This window comes from Haliotis rubra, unplaced genomic scaffold (genome assembly GCF_003918875.1).
Source record: "Haliotis rubra isolate DU_JTF1 unplaced genomic scaffold, ASM391887v1 Scf104, whole genome shotgun sequence".
Classification (NCBI taxonomy): Eukaryota; Metazoa; Mollusca; class Gastropoda; order Lepetellida; family Haliotidae; genus Haliotis; species Haliotis rubra.
The window spans coordinates 2,049,096-2,068,412 of NW_025764937.1; the positions used below are offsets into that span (position 1 = coordinate 2,049,096).

Consider the following 19,317-nt stretch of genomic DNA (forward strand, 5'->3'; position numbering starts at 1 on the left):
TACGCTTCCATACTTCGGATCTCCAGCTGGATGTCATGCGCATCAGTTGCTGCGCAGTATTAACGGATGCCGTCAGAACGCCGGTAAGGTCAACCGTATGGCATAATGCAACGTTAGAATCTTATAGTCGTCAATAAAACTTATATTTCTAGGTAAATATGATGCATACCAGCATATTTAGTCACGTAAACCACAAAAAATAAGAGACATTAGTTGCCGTGTTGCGATCGATGTGCTTAGGTGCGCAGAATTACCGGAAGGCATTGTATACGTATCAACTTTTAATATCCCATGATTGCCGTCTTGAGCATTGATCTGTGCAGTGACATTTATCAACATAGTCAGTGAGTCTGGCCAGCCCATCAGGTACAATTGTCTCTTGTAAAAAGCATGGGTTGCTGAAACAATTATAACTAAGATCTTCAAGAGGAACCCAGTTGGAACACATTCCAAGTATCATGTTTTGTATGGTGGCAAACCACAGACCCAGACCGCTGTCCAGGTTCTGTAGCTAGCTGCTGTATCATCATGTGCTCCATTCTCTTTGTGAGACTCTATTCAATATAAGTGAGATAAATATGGTATCCCACTTAGACCTTGCTGTTCATTATAATTGCGGTATATATCCTATCACCATCTGGCTGTTGAGAGGTGTGTAGTAGTGCTGGGAATTGGTTAAAGTCTCATAATTGATGATTGGTTCATTACAACCGATCAATCATCGAAAATAATTGGTTAGCGTCATTTATGAAATGTGTTAATGCACAAAAACATAAGGAAAAAAACATGTAGTTCTTTGGGGTTTTATTGGCAAAGTTTCACATCTTTAAAGGATGACTAGTATGGAGGAACATAAATTTCTTAGAGTCTTTAAGATAAATTCAATCATGACTTGGAACGAGCTTGTAGTGCTTATGAAATGTAACAGACAAAACCAACCTAGTGAAAAATTCTGTTAATGAAAACAAGTGTTCTAGAATTGTGTTCGATTATGAGAAAACATGATCGATTGCTTGGTCGTTTAGTCACTGCGACCAATCTTCGATAATTTCAATTAATCGGACCACCACTAGTGTGTAGTATTGCGACCTTGCTGCTCACAAATCTGAGATGTCTACCATAACACCACCTTGCTGTTGACATGTTTGTGGTATTGATATTCCATTGTTCAATGTTATTGAAGTATCTGTCATATCACGAACTTGCTGTTTCAGTATTTGTAATAAACTTTAGGAAATGGGGCGGGTCACATTTGGAATTCCCCTCAGCTGCTCCTTGTTTCAACAGGGCAGTGGGGTAGCCAAGTGGTTATGGCGTGATTCATCACACTGAAGATCTGGGTTTGATTCCCCACATGGGCACAATGTGTGAACCCCATTTCTGGTGTCCCCTGCCGTGATATTGCTGGTATATTGCTAAAAGCAGCATAAAATCAAACTCACTCACTCACTCACTTTGTTTCAACCTTTGACACCAACATGCCTGACCCAGGTTACAGTGTTCTTGCAGCTGTGCAGCTGTGATCTACAGCTGCAGTGTGTTTACTGGTCCACAGAGACAGACACTGAGCAACTATTGTATGATTTAATGATGATGATGGAAATGTGTACAATGGAAGGACAGTTATATCAGCAGCCGACTGACCAAGAGGATGACACTAAGTTGAAGAGCGCTGATCATGTGCCATTGAGCTCCACACACCTCTCCCTCCTTATCTGGAATACAAACATATCAGGACATTAATTCAGTTGTTATTTTTGTCCATAGGAATTGTCCTTATTAGTAATGGATGGCAGACCACTGGCGTCTGCCTGGGAGCAGATAGCAGTGGTTTGATTCCAGCTGCATCACACTAAAAGGTGGAACTTGTTGTTTCCCTGCCTGGTGATCGGCATTAAAGGAACAAAACAAGTTATGGTCGACTCACAGAGAGTATAATGTAGCTGAGTGGGGTGTCCATGTTAAACTGCATAGTATCTTAATAGGCTAGCACTATAAAACCGGCATTATATCATTCCAAACCAGTACAAGAAAACAGGCATACCCATACATGCACAGTGCTACACAAATGCAAAAATCTTAAACTGGACAATTTCTGCAAAAATGTACAAACTCACTGACACAGACTTGCTTGCACATTGCTATTGGAATGCAGTAATCTTGAATTAACTAAACCTATTTTTTCACTTCACTGGTAAAGTAACACCAAATACCTGATTGTATCCTAGCAGTTGTATTTGATTGTAACCTGCTGGAATGTGTGTCACCCGAATATTTCAAGGAGGAAGTTCGTGACAGAATAGGTATAACCATACACCTCCAGTCCCCAATTCTATGTACGTGTATTGTAAGAGTTAGTATGATCTTAGTGGCATTTAGGATTCCAAGCGAGTCCGGTAATTCTGCGCAGCTGCAACAGCGTACTTCCGTATCGAAGGTAAACATCGTCTGCTACCACATTTATGCTTGAAGTCGGGACATTTCTACAAGGGACTGGCTTTTAATCACTAAAGGTAAGTAAATAACAGTAATTGACAGATAAATTGACAGTTTTATGAAAATTTGTTTTCTTCAGACTTTTAAACCTTTTTCTTCATTATTCGCAGCTGGATTTAATATGAAACACTCTTCCTTACATTGATGAAGTGATTTTTTAAAGTAATCTGGCCCTAATACGCTTCCATACTTCGGATCTCCAGCTGGATGTTATGCGCATCAGTTGCTGCGCAGAATTACCGGACAGCAAGCGATGTCGTCAGAACGCCGGTAAGGTCAACTGTATGGCATAATGCAACGTTAGAATCTTATAGTCGTCAATAAAACGTATATTTCTAGGTAAATATGATGCATACCAGCATATTTAGTCACGTAAACCACAAAAAATAAGAGACGTCAGTTGCCATGTTGCGATCGATGTGCTTAGGTGCGCGGAATTACCGGAAGGCTTTGTATACGTATCAACTTTTTATATCCCACGATTGCCGTCCTGCAAGCAACATGTGGAAAGGGGACACCTTAAATGGGCTTCACATACGGCACCTATGGAACGAATCCGGGCCTTCAGTGTGAGGAGCAAACGCTTTAACTTCCGGAGCACCCACCGACCCTCGTGCCTACTTCCAACAAACAGTTTCGTCATGTTACCGAATTGTTGATGTTAAACAACTGATAAACAAACAAGCCAGGAAATATTTGGTCACCATTTTTAGGGCTCCTTGCCTCTAGGCAGGAGATCTATTGTAATTGTTCGGATTATTATTATTATTATTTATTATGTCGCCGATTTTTGTACCAAACATAACTCCTAAACCAATGCTCCGAATCGCTTACGAAAAATCACACAGATGCGCACAGAGGTGTAGATATTCCCCCAAAATTTAACCCACCAGAGAACGTTAATTTCTCGAAGCCGGCAGATTGGCCGGACTGGCGAAAGCGTTTTTTGCGATTTCGTATCGCCACGAAACTCAAAAAGAGTCTGAGGACATACAGTCCTCATCATTAGTGTATACCATGGGTAAGGAAGCAGACACAATTCTGACCTCTTTTACATGGGGAACTGATGAGAACCAGACTTATGATAATCTTGTCAAAAAGTTTGATGCACATTTCATTCCAAAGCTGAATATCATTCAGGAACGTGCCAAATTTTATCAGCGCTCGCAGAAACGGGGAATCTGTGGAGCATTTTATCAGGAACTTGAACTAGCTGAACAGTGTGATTTCGGAGACAAAAAAGAGGAGGCAGTCAGGGACAGAATAGTTATCGTCATTCTTGATAAGGAAGTTTCAGAGAAAATGCATTTGAGACCAAAACTAACCCTTGAAGATGCAAAACAAATGGCCAGACAGTTTGAATTGGTCAAGTCACAGATTAAGGACCAGGACAACAGTGGAAAAGATTTGGAGGAGCTAAGAAGTCGATCTAAGCCTTCAAAAGGGGCCAGTCATTCACAAGGTTCACATGGTGGAAGGAACGGTCCATGTTTCCATGGAAATCCTGGATTTGGTGGCAAGAGTGATTTTCATTATAAGGGACATTCACCGAAGCAACCTACGGACAGCAGACAGTGTGGACGTTGCGCTCGCCACCATACCGGTAGGAGGTGTCCTGCGTCAGGAAAAAAATGCAATAAGTGCAAGAAAATTGGGCATTTCGAGGCTGCTTGCAATAGTAAGTTTGTTCATGAGGTGGACACTGTCCCGAAGATACCACAGACAGATACTGAATTCTTCCTTGGAGCTGTGGACTGTGGTGATTCAAAGGAACCATGGTATGTCAAACTTAAGATTCAGGACACCCCTGTTGTCCTGAATATTGACACTGGTACTGATACGACTGTTATTAACGAGGAAACATAAGAAATTGAATATTGTTCCGAGGTTGGAGAAGCAACAACAAAGCTTAGTGGTATTGGGGAAAAGATTGAATGCATTGGCGAGTTCAGTACACTTACCAGATACCGAGGGGACATTTACAGGTTCTGTTGTTGTCATCAGAGGACATGGAAACCTACTTGGTAGAGATGTCTGTAAGAAAGGGGACTGATAAAGTATGTTGCAGAGATTTCCAGTGACTTATTTGGCACCAATGGATTGCTGGATTGTGATGCAGTCAAGATTAAGTTGTGAGAAGATGCTCAGCCATACTCAATTTCCGCAGCACGTAAGATTCCATTTCCGCTTTTGGGGAAAGTGGAGCAGAAGTTAAAGCAAATGATAGATGCTGACACCATAGAAGAAGTGAAAGAGCCAACAGAATGGTTGAAAAGCTCAGGACAGATAAGGATATGTGTGGATCTGAAAAGGTTGAACGTGAGAGATTCATGCTTCCAACTTTAAAGGATATTGCACCCAAGTTAGCAGGGTCAACAGTATTCACAACCCATGATGCCGCAAGTGGATTTTACCAAATTCGTTTGCACAAAGACAGTCAGAAGCTTACAACTTTCATGACACCATTTGGGTGTTACTGCTTCAAGAGAGTACCCTTTGTTATTACGTCGGCGCCCGAGATTTTTCAGAGACAAATGTCAGAACTGTTGTCCAACCATCAGGGTACAGAAGTAATTATGGATGACATTCTTATGCATGGAAAGGATCAGGAGGCCCATGTTGGGCATCTCAAACATGTCCTTGAAACTCTTAGAAAATCAGGCCTAAAGCTCAACAAAAAAGAAATGCAAAGTGTCTCAGGAAGAAATGTCCTATTTTGGACACCGAATTAACAAGGATAGTGTGAGTCCCGACCCTGCCAAGGTGGCAGCAATTTGCAACCTGAAACCCCTAACCGACGTCAAGGAACTTCGAAGGATAATTGGCATGGTGAACTATCTGGGCAAGTTCTTACCAGATCTGCCTAGCAAGATGAAGCCACTGACAGACCTGCTGAGGGATGACTGTGTGTGCGTGGGGCCCAAACCAAAAGGCATCGTTTGCCAAGATTAAAACAGCCATCACAGTTACACCTGTTCTTGCTTTTTATGATCATTCATTGTCAACAATAGTTGCTGCTGACACCAGCAGCTATGGACTTGGCGCTTCACTCTTTCAAGTACATGGGGACAAGCTGAAGCCGATCGACTTTGCATCTCGCACACTAACCGGGGCTGAAGTGAAGTATGCCCAGATTGAGAAAGAGTGCCTGGCTAGCACTTGGGCTTGTGAGAAGTTTGAGCGCTACTTAGTTGGACTCAGGAATTTCAAAATCCAAACAGACCACAGACCATTAGTTCCCTTAATGAACAGCCGTGACCTGGATAGAGTCCCATTGAGATGCCAGCGTCTACTCATGAGGCTGAGACGATTTAACGCTACAGCTGAATATGTTCCTGGAAAACACTTAGTTGTCACTGACACTCTTTCGGGAAGTCCTCTCAATGACACTGTCTCTGTTGGGGAAGTACTAGAGGTAGAACAGTCTGTTGATTCTGTACTGGAGAACAAGCCAATGACGGATGTGAAAATAGGGGGTTTGTGACAAGCTACATCAAATGATGTTGAATTACAGATGGCTATGCAGTGGACTAGGTCTGGATGGCCTGAACATGGGAGAGATGTTCCTACTGCAGCTAAACCATACCACCAAGTTAGAGGTGAGCTGTCAGTCGCCAATGACCTACTGATTTTTCGAAATTGCATTATAGTGCCAAAGAGCATGAGAGCTGAACTGTTAGACAGCATTCATGCACGCCACCAGGGTGTGACAAAGTGCATGGAGAGAGCCCGAACAAGTGTGCGGTGGCCAAGCATTTCAGCAGATATCAAAGATGAAGTCAGACAGTGCGAGTTCTGTATCACTAATAAACCTACACAACGCAGGGAGCCTCTTATTACAACTCAGTTGCCTGATCTTCCCTGGCAGAAGATTGCAGATGATCTGTGCCATGTGAAAGGACAGAACTTTCTAGTAATAACTGACTACTATTCATGATATATTGAGATTGCTCATTTGAGTCCCATATCAAGCAGACAAGTCATCGGGAAGATGAAAGCAATGTTTGCACGATGGGGAGTGCCAGAGGAGCTCGTATCTGACAATGGTACACAATTTATGTCGTCTGAGTTCAAGGAATTTGCCAGAGAATATAACTTTACACAGACAACATCAAGTCCACACTACCCGCAGGCCAACAGCGCTGCTGAGAGTGCAGTGAAAATCGCTAAATGGATTCTACAACAAAATGACCCATACTTGGCTCTTTTAGGTTACAGGATTACACCGATTAGGGCTACAGGGGGGAGTCCCTCACAGTTGATCATGGGAAGACAAGTACGAACAAATGTTCTTGTGTTGAGAGAAAATCTCAGACCCAGATGGCCGAATCTGAAGAAAATAAAAACTCGAGATGCCATGATCAAGCAGTCCTATGAGAAATATTATAACCAGAGGCATTCTTCACAGACTTTACCAGTATTAGAACAAGGAATGCCAGTACGTCTAAAGTTGGACGACGAGAAGCAGTGGTCAACTCAGGGTGTTGTGCAGTTCGGTGACCGACTGAAAAGATCTTATGTTGTTGCTACTGCCCAGGGAATCTACAGGAGAAATCGTTGTCATATTCTCCCAGATCAGTCAATCAACAGGACAACAAGCGAGGAAAGGTTGCCTATCCCAGCAACCCCTACCAAGACGGCCAAGCCCAACATTCCAGATCCAGTGGTTACTTCAGGGCCTAAACCCACTGATACCAGCTCTACAGAGACACTGACAACCAGATCAGGTCGAGTCATCAGTGCACCAAAGCACCTTGGTGAATGGGTGTAATATGACTGATGGACAGTGACGTTATGAGAAAATGCCTTCCAGTTACATGGAGTTCTAAATGAAAATTGAATTGTGTTTGAGTTAAGGTTTTTATGCTTTGGAAAAGGTATGTACTCTTTTACAGGCAGTGATCTGAAACATTTGAAAGAGACTTGAACAGTTTTATTTCCCAATTTCCATCAATGTTTTGACTATGCAGAATTACCTGATGATCAAGTGAACATGGTGCAAGATTTAAAAATCTTCAAAATAAGGGAAAATGTCAGTATTGGTTATTTTTAAGTGGTAATCCATTCAAGAGTTATTCCCCCTTGTTCACGATCATTATGGGATGTGTGCCGAAGCACATGGCCAACACTGTATCCCGTCACTATAGCTGTTACGAAAAATATAGTTTGTTCTGGTCGTGACAACGGCTTCGTTGACACCATTTGGTACCCTTATATTACAAGGATGGGTCTCGTGTCGCCCGTTCGTCTGATGTGCCGCAATTCGGAAACACGTTTCGTCCTGACTATGTTTCAGGTGTGTTCGCAACATCACTGTGTTCACCCAAAACATCACGGTGACATGAAGTGATATCACTTGAATACTGTTCAACGCTCACTCACTCACTGGATGCTACTTACCCAACACGTCTATTGACGTTGTGTCGTAGATAGCACGCCTTTCATCTGTGGTAGGCATGACTTGGCATTTATAATTTGCAGTATCTTCGCATTGCATGCTGTAGAAGTATAAGCTTACGGATCCACTCTCCATCGACAACTGAGACCTGTCTTTGAGGTCAAGGCCACTTTTTGCATATTCGGATATATTACGGAATTCGTTGAATCGTGCCAGAGACTTCCACGACACATCGCTCTTCCTCATCCTGTCGATTGTCACCGACGTCACATTACCCGTATACGTGCAGTTAAGACCAACGGTTGTGTTGCCCTCTGTAGGCGTAGAGTTCGTTGCGATAAGGAAGACGGTGTACCCATCTGGATCTGCACCAATGGATGCTGCTGAAGACAAAACGTTGATAATGTACAAGTTTAATAGCATCTGGCGATAGCCTTTTCTTTGTATTTTCGAGATGTTTACGTACCGACATTACGTATGCGCCTAATCCATATGATCATGGGTTCGAATCCTAGAGTAATCCTGATTAGTATTCTTGGACTGGCGGCAGCATACAAAATAAAGATAGCAAAACCTTTTCCATATTCGTAAGAAATCTCTGCTAAAGGTTGGATCGGTTGTCCAATTCTGACTGTATCATGAGTATATGTTTGACGCCGCATTTAGCAGTATTACAGCTGTACCACGGGGTCTGTAAATAATCGAATCTGGGCCAGACATTCCAGTGACTGACACGAGATACGATGAAAACTGTTCACCTGTGAACGGAAACCTATGATCAAGTCAAAACGGGGAATTGCATCGGATTTCTTATTGATCACTGATGCATCAAGCGTGCCCTTCACATGTCTACCATAAAAAATGTGAAGGCATCACTGTACACCATAACGATGTGACCGGCCTATCTTAATACGTTGTTTACACGTAGAGGTCCCTTTGATGAGCTATCTCAAACTGAATCATTTTTCCTCCCTTTGCTACTGCAGTTAAACGCACACGTTTCTGAAGCTACATGTATATCTTCCTGATGTATGTAAATACCTGATTATTGAAGTATACACGAAGAACCTATTTAAGCACCCTTGACATATCTCATGATTGAATGCGCGCCAGTCTTAGCCCTTTGGAGCATATATGGGACATGATTGGTCGTCGTGTGCAACCAAGGGATCCTCCTGTACAGAACCTGGCCCAATTGGAAGCTGCTTTACACGAGGAATGGCGTAGACTGACCCTTCAGAGGATCAGGAGGCTGACAGGGGGTATGAGGAGAAAAGTGCTTGCTTTCATACAGTCACATGGAAGTTACACTCGGTATTGACCTTGAATTGTGTAAGACACGCAAACTGATATTTTGAATGTTCACATTCACCCAATAAATTCAACATTAAACATTCCAGGGCCATACTTGTACAGACATGGTTTTGTATGAAAGTCAGTGGGTGTTTTTTTTTTTATAATGATCAATTATCATCATAAAATCAACATGGATTCCAATCATTTTGTCGTTTTTTATGAGTCAAAGGATCATACGATTCAGAGAAACCATCGTGGTGACCGCGAGAAGTTTAATGTACGTGTTTGGTGAGGTGAGGTGAAATTGGGTTTAACGTCGTGCTTGAGCATATTTCGCTCATATGACGACGTGCATGCGTGTGTATGTGTATGTGCGGCTGCTTGTACTAGCCCGGACTTAAGCTGGTTTTATAGTGCTAGCCCACTGAGATACCACGCCGCAGTGAAGCATGAATACCCCACTTAGACACATCATACTGACTCCGAGCCGACCAGTCCTTGTTGTACCCAATAATGCCGAGCGCCAGGCAGGGACCAACAAGTACCATATTTTAACGGTACGTGTTTGGAAACACTTTCTATGTATACTAAGCTGCATGGGAAGTCTGTCTTCCACATGCACTAGGCTGTTGTGTTTGGGCGTTTGAATCAAACATGGTGCCGGTGAGTTTCTGCACCCTTGTTTTTCACTGTTTTTTGACAATATTTCATTTCAGTCAAACTCAACGAATATTGAATCAGTTGCTTCACTGCATGTCCAACATGTCGTTTAAAGTGCCCATTAAGCACACAAAAAGTTGCATTTACCTTAGAGTAATAATAACCTCACCACGTTTAAAAGTTATATATGACTATCAAGTTTTAGGGTGTTCCCACACTTTTTGTTTGTAGTATATATGAAGTCTTCAACCTGGCGAACCATGATTCTGACATGACATGGACACTCATACGACACAAGAGACAGAGACAGTGGGTTGATATTTTACTCAAGCATATAGCACTCTACATTTACCAGAATCTGACGAGTGGGGAAAGGTGTAGGTTTAGTCTTGTAACGCTGAAGTCAATTTAAACGCATCAGTCAGTGACAGTTAGAAGTTTTGAAAAAAAACCGCACGCTGACATGGTTGATTATAAGGCTATTGTAAAGGTCAAATACAGAGCGTAATTTCATTTTTAAAAATGTCTCACTAACTATCTACAACGCACTCGTAGTTTGATCGTGGTTTTAAATAATGGACACTTGAGTTTCGTATGAAAGTAGGGTATCTGTCTGTATTTGTGTTTACGGTGCATTCAAACATTCACCGCATTCCACTCTGTATATGAACATGGGTGGAAGCAGCTGTTGGCGAGCGATCACTCCAGGTCGAACAGACAAGCGATCTTCTGTGACCTGTTCCACTCCAAAACCCAGGACGTTTCTGTGTAACTCCCGGGGACACAATTGCTTAAGAGAACTGAGATATAACCAGTGATTAAAGTAATAAAGCCAAAGTACAAATCCCCAACATGTAGGAAAACTTTCACTTGTAAACGAAAAACACCATTTACCTACAGATTACCTCGTATGGATTGCAGTTTCCTAATCAGTGGAACGTACAGCATCGAGGAATAACTGGAATGCGATGGTTGGCAAAGATACCATCTTCTCACTTGCTACGTGATAAAAAAGGATCTTATGTCTGAAAGTTCCCACCTTCTTGGAACATTGTCAGACAACTCGGCAATAAACTTTTCAAATATACCCGAGCTTCGTCCTGTCAGTATACTAGAATCCTTGGTCTATGAGACGTAGATATAAATCAAGTTCAATAAACCACCATCCTGTCAAGAGGGAAAGCTTCTTTTGAAAAGTTTATTCTACAGCATGGGTCTTTACACTTAATGCTTTTTCTTCTAACAATTTCTATTGCTGACATAAAGTTCTATTTTCTCATTGCACTGTTCCGTTTTGTAGCAAGTCTGCCGGAATTCCAGATTTTACGTGCACCCTGTATGTATACTTTTCTATCTTGTTGGTCAGTTTCCTTATTACCAACAGGGGCGGTGGGGTAGCCTAGTGGTTACAGCGTTCGCTCGTCACGCCGAAGACCCGGGTTCGATTCCCCACAGGAGTACAATGTGTGAAGCCCACTTCTGGTGTCCCCCGCCATGATATTGCTGGAATATTGCTAAAAGCGCCGTAAAACTGAACTCACTCACTATTACCAAGAGATGAAGAGATTATCTACATGTAGAATGGCACTAAGTGGTCAAATGTAACAAATGTTACAGTTGGGATTGCATTTTCTTAGTAAAATACAGATTCTAGTACTTTTGTTGGGTTGAGTCCCACCCCACATCAACCCAGAGTCGGGCACCTAGACGTCAGCACACAAAGTCAGCCACGGCGGCTTCCACAAGTGTGATAAGGTTCCTAAGGTGTGAGTTTGAATAAGCGTCAATATCTAACTGAAACTCTTCTACAACCAGAAATATTTTGAAACAATATTGTACAGCTACACAAGTACATTCATGACAGTGTACAGAAACTCGTGGCAGCACCATTGATGAAGTAACTATGCATGATTCAAGGTCCTTCATTCATTGTTCACAGATATCGACACTCTCGTGTTTCCAAAATCATAACTGTATTTCTTAAAAGTTAATTACGTTTGTGGGAATAAGTTTCATGGTACACTGTTTTGGGGAGACGGGAGAAGGAGGTCGAGGTGTTTAAAGACAACAACTGCCTTTGACGTTTTAGTCAGGTGGGCGAAAACAAATCTATATGTGTGTCTCTTAGTGATCCAGTGATCAACATCATGAGTATCGATCTACGCAATTGGGACATAATACCATGTGTCAACCAAGTCAGCGTACCTGACCACCCGATCCCGTTACTCGCCTCTTATGACAAGCATGGGTTGCTGAAGACCAATTCTAATCCGAATCTTCAAGGGTTTATTGACTGTAGTGTCGGTCCTTATCGCACAATACGCGAATACAGCTGCCACACTTTTTCAAACACCGTCTATATCCGAGCTCAGATCTATCCCTGTTAAACGCTTTTCGACACAATATAGCGTCAGTTTGTATTTGCCAGATGAAAGAAAACATGTTTCTCTCAAAGACAATTGCCATTGATTCTACTCTACACATGTTGCGTTGATACAGGAAGAAATCTATGATGTTTAGTGTAACCCCATTGTGAACAGGACTGGTGTCCTTTCTGTCTATTTCCGATCAATGCCAAAAGTTGGAAATCTGTGACATGCATGCACCGTGTCCCTGCACGGATTGTGTGGAAAGTTGTTGTTCACACAAGATACACCGTCAGGAAAATAGCATTCACATAAATCAACACGTAACATTATTACATTCCCAGCTGTGATTTCCCACTGTATCACCATCACGGCGGAAACTATTTTCCAGCCCGCTCATTATTATATTACTTTTGACATTTATAGGGGATATTCGTCAGTTCTTCCATCGAATGAACCATGAAAATCACATTTGTCACGAAGGATAATGTCAACTTTAGGTCACGAGATGAGCCAGACATGGTATGTGACACGAACAGACATATTCTGTGTGTAATGTTTTTGACATATCACGTTCACATTCCTACCATGAAAATTGTTAAGGACTGATACAGACTCTTATATAATTAGTGTAAATTTAATTTCACATTCTTAGATATAGTATAGTATTTTATCACTAAAATATCAAATTGCACACATGTGATATTAGATTAAAATGTAACTCCAAGCTGCTCACGTATGGCATTGTATGATAACGTTCGGAATTGCGCCGCAAGAAGGTAGTAGAGTTTTACAAACAGTTGTCACATCTTGAACAGATCTTATGTCAGTTTTTTTGTTTTTGTATACACGTTGTGCGTATATATATGGGGAATGGTTGTATATAGAGCTCTCATATTTCCCAGAATGTTTCCACGTGCCTGAAAAACTTCAAGGTGAGGTGAGCGATTTAATACATGGATTGGCTGTTGGGTAGCCCAGTGGTTAAAGCGTTCGCTTGTCACGCCGATTTCCCATATGGATACAGTATGTGAAGCCCATTTCTGGTGTCCCCCACCGTGATATTGCTGAAAGCGGCATAAAACCATGCTCCCTCACACACCTATAACATTGACATATTATTCACTATCTTGAATTATGTAATGTAATGTAATGTAATATGAGCACGTATCATGTTTGCTTCTGTGAGCATAAGAAAATATACACCAATGTTTAATTGGAGTAAACATGTATCAAATAAGAAATAGTTTTTCGATGGTGATGTATACTTTAAGAGTATCATACTTGTGTTTTAGACCTAAAGTCTTTTTCGGCGACTGGGTTCAGCACAGAAACATTCCAATGATCTTTGTGTCATGTTTTGGTTAAATCCATTTTCAATTTTACTAAGTGTATATTGGCACTGGTCAGGTGTCGCAGTGCATTTAGCTCAATGCCAGAATATAAATGTTTGATAGAAAACGTTCATCAGAACAGCTGTTGTACCGAGGTATGATTTGGCTTGGTTTGTTGTTTAACGCCGCACTCAGCAATATTCCAGCTGTATGGCGGCGGTCTGTTAATAATCGAGTCTGGACCACACAATCCAGTGATCAACAGCATTAGCATCGATCGACGCAATTGGGATACGATGACATGTGTCAACCAAGTCAGCGAGCCTGACCACCCGATCCCGTTAGTCGCCTCTTTCGACAAGCATGGGTTACTGAAGACCAATTCTAACCCGGATCTTCACGGGTTGAGACAAGCATGGGTTACTGAAGACCAATTCTAACCCGGATCTTCACGGGTTGAGACAAGCATGAATTGCTGAAGACCAATTCTAACCCGGATCTTCATGGGTTGTGACAAGCATGGGTTACTGAAGATCAATATTCTAACCCGGGTACCGCGGTATGAAGCAAACGCATCACTAAACATATATGGCTGTAACCTTGTATCCTTGATATCTCTAAATCATAGATACATGTATTTGTGCAGAACCTGGGTAAGAATTAAGTTCAGTATAGGTGGTTCAGTATTTACATTGTAGCAATTCTGCAATCTCCCAGCAACACCCTGGTGGGGGAATACCAGCGATGAGCTTCACATATTGTACATCCGGAAACTCGAACCCGGGCATCGGCCTTCGGCGTGAGATGCGAACGCTTTAACCGCTAAGCTACCCGAATGCCTCCTTGTTTTCAGAACAGTGTGAAACTGCAGAGACTGGCTCAAAAACATCATTCCCTAACTTTCCACGGCGAGTTTCTCAGTTAACACACAGGCCCTGAACTTAATCCGCTGTAGCCTCCACCAGACATCACTTGAGTCTCAAGGCCAGATGAACGTAGGACTTAGTGATGGAAAACTGACATGCTCCCCTCTTGTGGAATGTTTAGACAATAGCACATAACGGCACCGAGGTCACGCGAGAACTTCTAACACATGTAATCACGTGGTATGTTTTGCCAACATGTTTGTTTGTTTGGTTACGTGCTTGTTTGTTCGTGACCAGTAATCAGTGACTACAGTCCACCTAGTCACTTAACACTCACGTTCATGTGGAAACTATAATGAGCAACGGCTCCGCTGACGACTTGAGAGGTATCAGTATACACAGAGAGGTGTACATGAACTGGGACGGAGAGGAGGGGAGGGGCGTGTGCACAAGGTCACCTTGACACTGGTGATAAGTCCATGCGCTCATTTAATTGAGATTCGCATCATCCCTCACCTGTATTTAAGTAATAACTGAACCAGGTGATAATATATATCACGTTGTACAGTTTTGTTACTACATGGTGTAACAAAGTACAAATATCTGTACGGAAAAGCCCGAGCATTCCTACCTCCACCTCTTTATACCTCAGCTTTTACTTTGCCAAGACACTGGTTTGTTTTGTTCTTACATTTGCAAGGCTTGAACACATAATTGTAAACGTAAACAAAGCCTAAACTCAGATCGTAGTTCTGGCTAACGCTATCCTCGATGACGAGAGATAATATTTAACTGATTTTAACGAGCACATCCACAACACTTAAAAATGCCAACATTTATAATCGATGGTAACAAGACATACTCATTTTATATATAACCAACCTGTGAAAAAACAACTCCATAGCATGATAAAATAGAACGTAAAATGTTCATCAATGAATTACCTGCACAACTGAGAAGTACTATCCAGAATATCTCTCGCGCCATTATCCTTGCTTGGCGTTTTCTGCGTTGCATTCCCTAAACTTGCGCACGGCCCACTGGAGATATAGTCACTGGTTTCCTTCTCGGCGTTTTGCCATGCAAGTGAAGTAAGCGTGCACCAGCTTGCGCATCCTGCTGAATGATGGCAGTACAATCGACACACTGACTCTCCAGATACCAGCAACCGTATATGGACGCTCCCTACGCAAGCTCTGCAGCCAACAGGTTTTATTGGGCTGCGCATCATTAAAAACTACACACACATTCTGCGCGATCTCACTTTAAAGCTCAGTGGGTACCGTGTTTGGTTGTTATCGGCCATTAGTAAGGTTAACGAGATAACGGTGAATGGTGTGGTATTTCCACGGGAATAGTTTACCCTCTCACCTGAAGGTCAAATAAAATAATTACACAGTTTGTTAGTGAAGGCTCGCTAGCATCACGCTTTAGATGCTATACATACACATTTGGTTATTTATGTACTTGTTTATGTTTTACTATTATTTAGGTAACGAGCGATGACGTTCATTACTGTCTTGCTTTAATGATATTAGACATAACAGATGTTGTTGTTTTTTTAAGAACTATGATTCTAAATGTGTCATAAGATATTCTTAGCTGGGATATGCAAGCCTTGGCAGGACATACCAGATGAGTCGGTAAGATGGATGATGTTTTACATTGGATTGAAACTGGATCTGGTGCTCCATCTCCAAGTTCTGGCACCAACTCAGAATTGCATCACACCTTACAGCATTGCTCTTGATCTCAAGGTCCCAAGAGTTCTCTACCTTTTCAGTTTTGTTTTGGTATCTCGCAAACAGTCTTAACGAACGACAATTTGCCGACAGATTAAGTATTTCGGTTTCCCCGGCATACATTTTCAAATATATTTGTCTCTACGGCAATAATTATTAGTTTCAATAATAATTTCTGGATTATATAAACATTATGAACAAGATGTCCCTACAGACGACTGACGTCCTTAGACATTCTGTCTGCTAAACGAGACGCCTGTTGTAACAATGGAATTACTACACACACCCGAACTTATCATTCAGTATATAGTTGAGCAAGACAAGCTGTCAAACTGGCCAGGTAGAGACAACTATTAAAAGTGATGTAAAATTATGACAAACGTCAGAAGGACACGCCCTCCATGTTTCTCAATTTATAAATATACTCTTTAAAAAAGTAGGGGAACTTCATTTTTAATTCAAGATTGAACAAAATGGGAGATATATCTGGATCAGTCAATGTTGATATGATAATAATGAATGTTTTGAGAGTGCATCACCACTTGCACTTCCTTATGACCATAGTTGTTTGTACAGTAATCGATTGATGTAGATGACTGTGTATGACGTGAAATTTGCAGGTGTATGATTTTCAATTTCAAAACAAAAAAGACCGACTAGAAACAACTGTTTGATGCAAGATGCCAAGTTGTCAAAATTAGTGATTTATCGACCTTCTTGAAAAACGTCAAATCAAGACACCCCATGCACGTGTATGTGGCTACTGCGTTGTGCACGTGCATCTCATTCGTTATGTTTAGGGGTGGTGATAAAGAGAAATGGTGGTGCGTTTATAACATGTCGGTCTTTGAAAGGTTGTTAACGCTTATACTTCCTATCCAAATTGGAAGTTCAGGTTCCCCTACTTTTTTTGAAGAGTATACATGGCACGTTTTTATGGATAACAACTTCATCACCTCAAGAATGAACAAGATTGAACTCTGAAACATCGGATAAAGAATAAAAAGAAGTCGTTATCCATAAAAACGTGTCATGTATTCATGTTCGTCCAACTTCTAAATGCCTTTCCAGAATTAATAAACACACGGATAGCTCGTCAGTTTCCTATGAACCCCTGAAGGTCCGGGTTAGAATATTGATCTTCAGTAACCCATGCTTGTTGTAAGAGGCGACTAACGGGATCGGGTGGTCGCTGACTTGGTGGACACATGACATCGGTTCCCAATTGCGCAGATCGATGCTTAGTAAAACTAAACTCACTCACTCAGTTACCTATGATTATTCATTGTAGGATTTTGGACACTAGGAGTGAGTAAACTGGGTTTCAGGTTACTGCAGGCGGAAATCCTGAGGTGAGGCAAGTCTAAGATGTCTACCACTTTGATTAAACCTTCAAGCACGGTTATATGACAAGTCTTGAAACACTCAGGGAGAACTGGGATTTGAACCCTTGATGTCCAGGTTTTGGTGTGACCAAAGAATGCATCTCTGCACCGAATTGTGCAGTACCCCCTCTGTTGTTTAGACCTGTTGTTTTAATACGGTGTTAGACCCCATAACTCATCACCGTTAGATTGACCACCATGATTTGCTCAAAGTTCTTCTGACTAAAGTCTTTTGGAGAGTCACCTGTCCTTTACAGAGTAGTGTTGTACCGCATTCTCATTTTAACAAGACTGGCCTCCATTAAATAGGTGGAGTATTGCCGAGTGCTGGAAATATTACATAAAACAGTCACTCAGTGGCAGTCATACCTTCAGCATCTCAATGAATTCATACAATATTTGAGTGACATGACTGACTGACTGAGTTTGGTTTTACACCGCTTTTAGTAATATTCCAGCAACATTACAGCGGGGACACCAGAAATGGGCTTCACACATTGTACCCATGTGGGGATTCGAACCCAGGTCTTCGGCGTGATGAACCAACGCTTTAACCACTAGGCTACCCCACCACCCCTTGAGTGACATGAGTAACATGAGTTAGAATAACATGGTGTGTGGAGCTTAATGCGATTCGGTTCTCGGACTTTTCCTCTTCCATGAGTACAGGTATGGTGCTAACAAACCCGGAAATTTAATTGGGCAACTGGATTCAAACCCGCTATTTCAGGTTGTGCCCAAGGAACACACCGAGGAGCTTTAACTGACAAGGCAACCTGTGCCGTTGTGAAAAGAAAAACACAACAAAATACTAGAGATGAGGTTGTGTTTATGATACAAATATGGAAAGGTAACATGTTAATCACTTCTATGTACAATACTAATGTCAAAACTATCAGGAATGTATCTATTGCACCATTCATCATTGTACACTTTGAGCTAACAGGTTCAGATTAACCCTGATTTGAACATTATTTCAGTGACATAACTGTTTTTGCTTGATGCAGCATGTAAGCCAGGACTTCTGCAGGTGTTAGGTCTCAGGTATACCAAAATTGCTAAACCCTTGAGCCAGGATGTTGTACTGACAAGCCAAGAAATATAATCTCAGTGAATGGGAATCCAAAACCCACCTGTACCTTTGAAAATGGCATATACAGAAACACTTAAAACCTTGAAACAAAAACAATAAACGCCTTTCCCAAAGGTGATCCCAGTGTTGCACAGCAATGGGTAGTTGCATCATACGGCAAACTTTACAATTTCAAAAACGTTATTGATTAACAATCGCAATAACTTCTAAATTTCTATATAAGTTAAATATACAAAAATAAAAGTTTGACTTTTTAAAGTTCATGTGTACTTCCTTCAGTAACACCTTGCAAAATGTCAGGGGAATGAGTTGATAAGAGAAAGGTTTATATGATCCAACTAAGATTATTGAATTTTACTCACAAAACAAGGGCTGTAACTCTCAATTTTGCATGTGCATTTTTACATGAACCAATGAAATCTTCGCAAGCAGCATCTTACCAAACCCTCCTAACAATGGTATTTCCATGGGAATAGTTTAAGATCTCACATAAAGGTCAAGTAACATAATAACACAGATTAAAGCTAACATCATGCTTAAGATGCAATTTCATGTGAATATAGGCTCATCCCTATTGTTATCACAACCTTCTAATAATGAATCCTCTATCTGTCTTAGAGCACAGCCAAACAGTCAACTGTCATCAACAGTAAACAGTATTTGACATATGAAGCACCTTGC

General features: G+C 41.5%; 1 protein-coding gene across 2 annotated transcripts; it reads right to left on the reverse strand.

The window, feature by feature from the left end:
- Positions 1-1,570: 1,570 nt before the first annotated feature.
- LOC124274359 lies at positions 1,571-15,628 on the reverse strand. 2 transcript variants are annotated; one of them, XM_046709743.1, is made up of 3 exons: positions 15,361-15,628; positions 7,897-8,274; positions 1,571-1,715 (listed from the first exon to the last, which is right to left on the reverse strand). In XM_046709743.1, the coding sequence occupies exons 1-3, from the start codon at positions 15,431-15,433 to the stop codon at positions 1,624-1,626; spliced, it is 543 nt and encodes a 180-aa protein (XP_046565699.1). In that variant the 5' UTR covers positions 15,434-15,628; the 3' UTR covers positions 1,571-1,623. The 2 variants fall into 2 exon arrangements, with proteins under 2 accessions (XP_046565699.1, XP_046565691.1); XM_046709735.1 differs by having other exon boundaries at positions 7,897-8,277; positions 15,361-15,622.
- Positions 15,629-19,317: the final 3,689 nt, after the last annotated feature.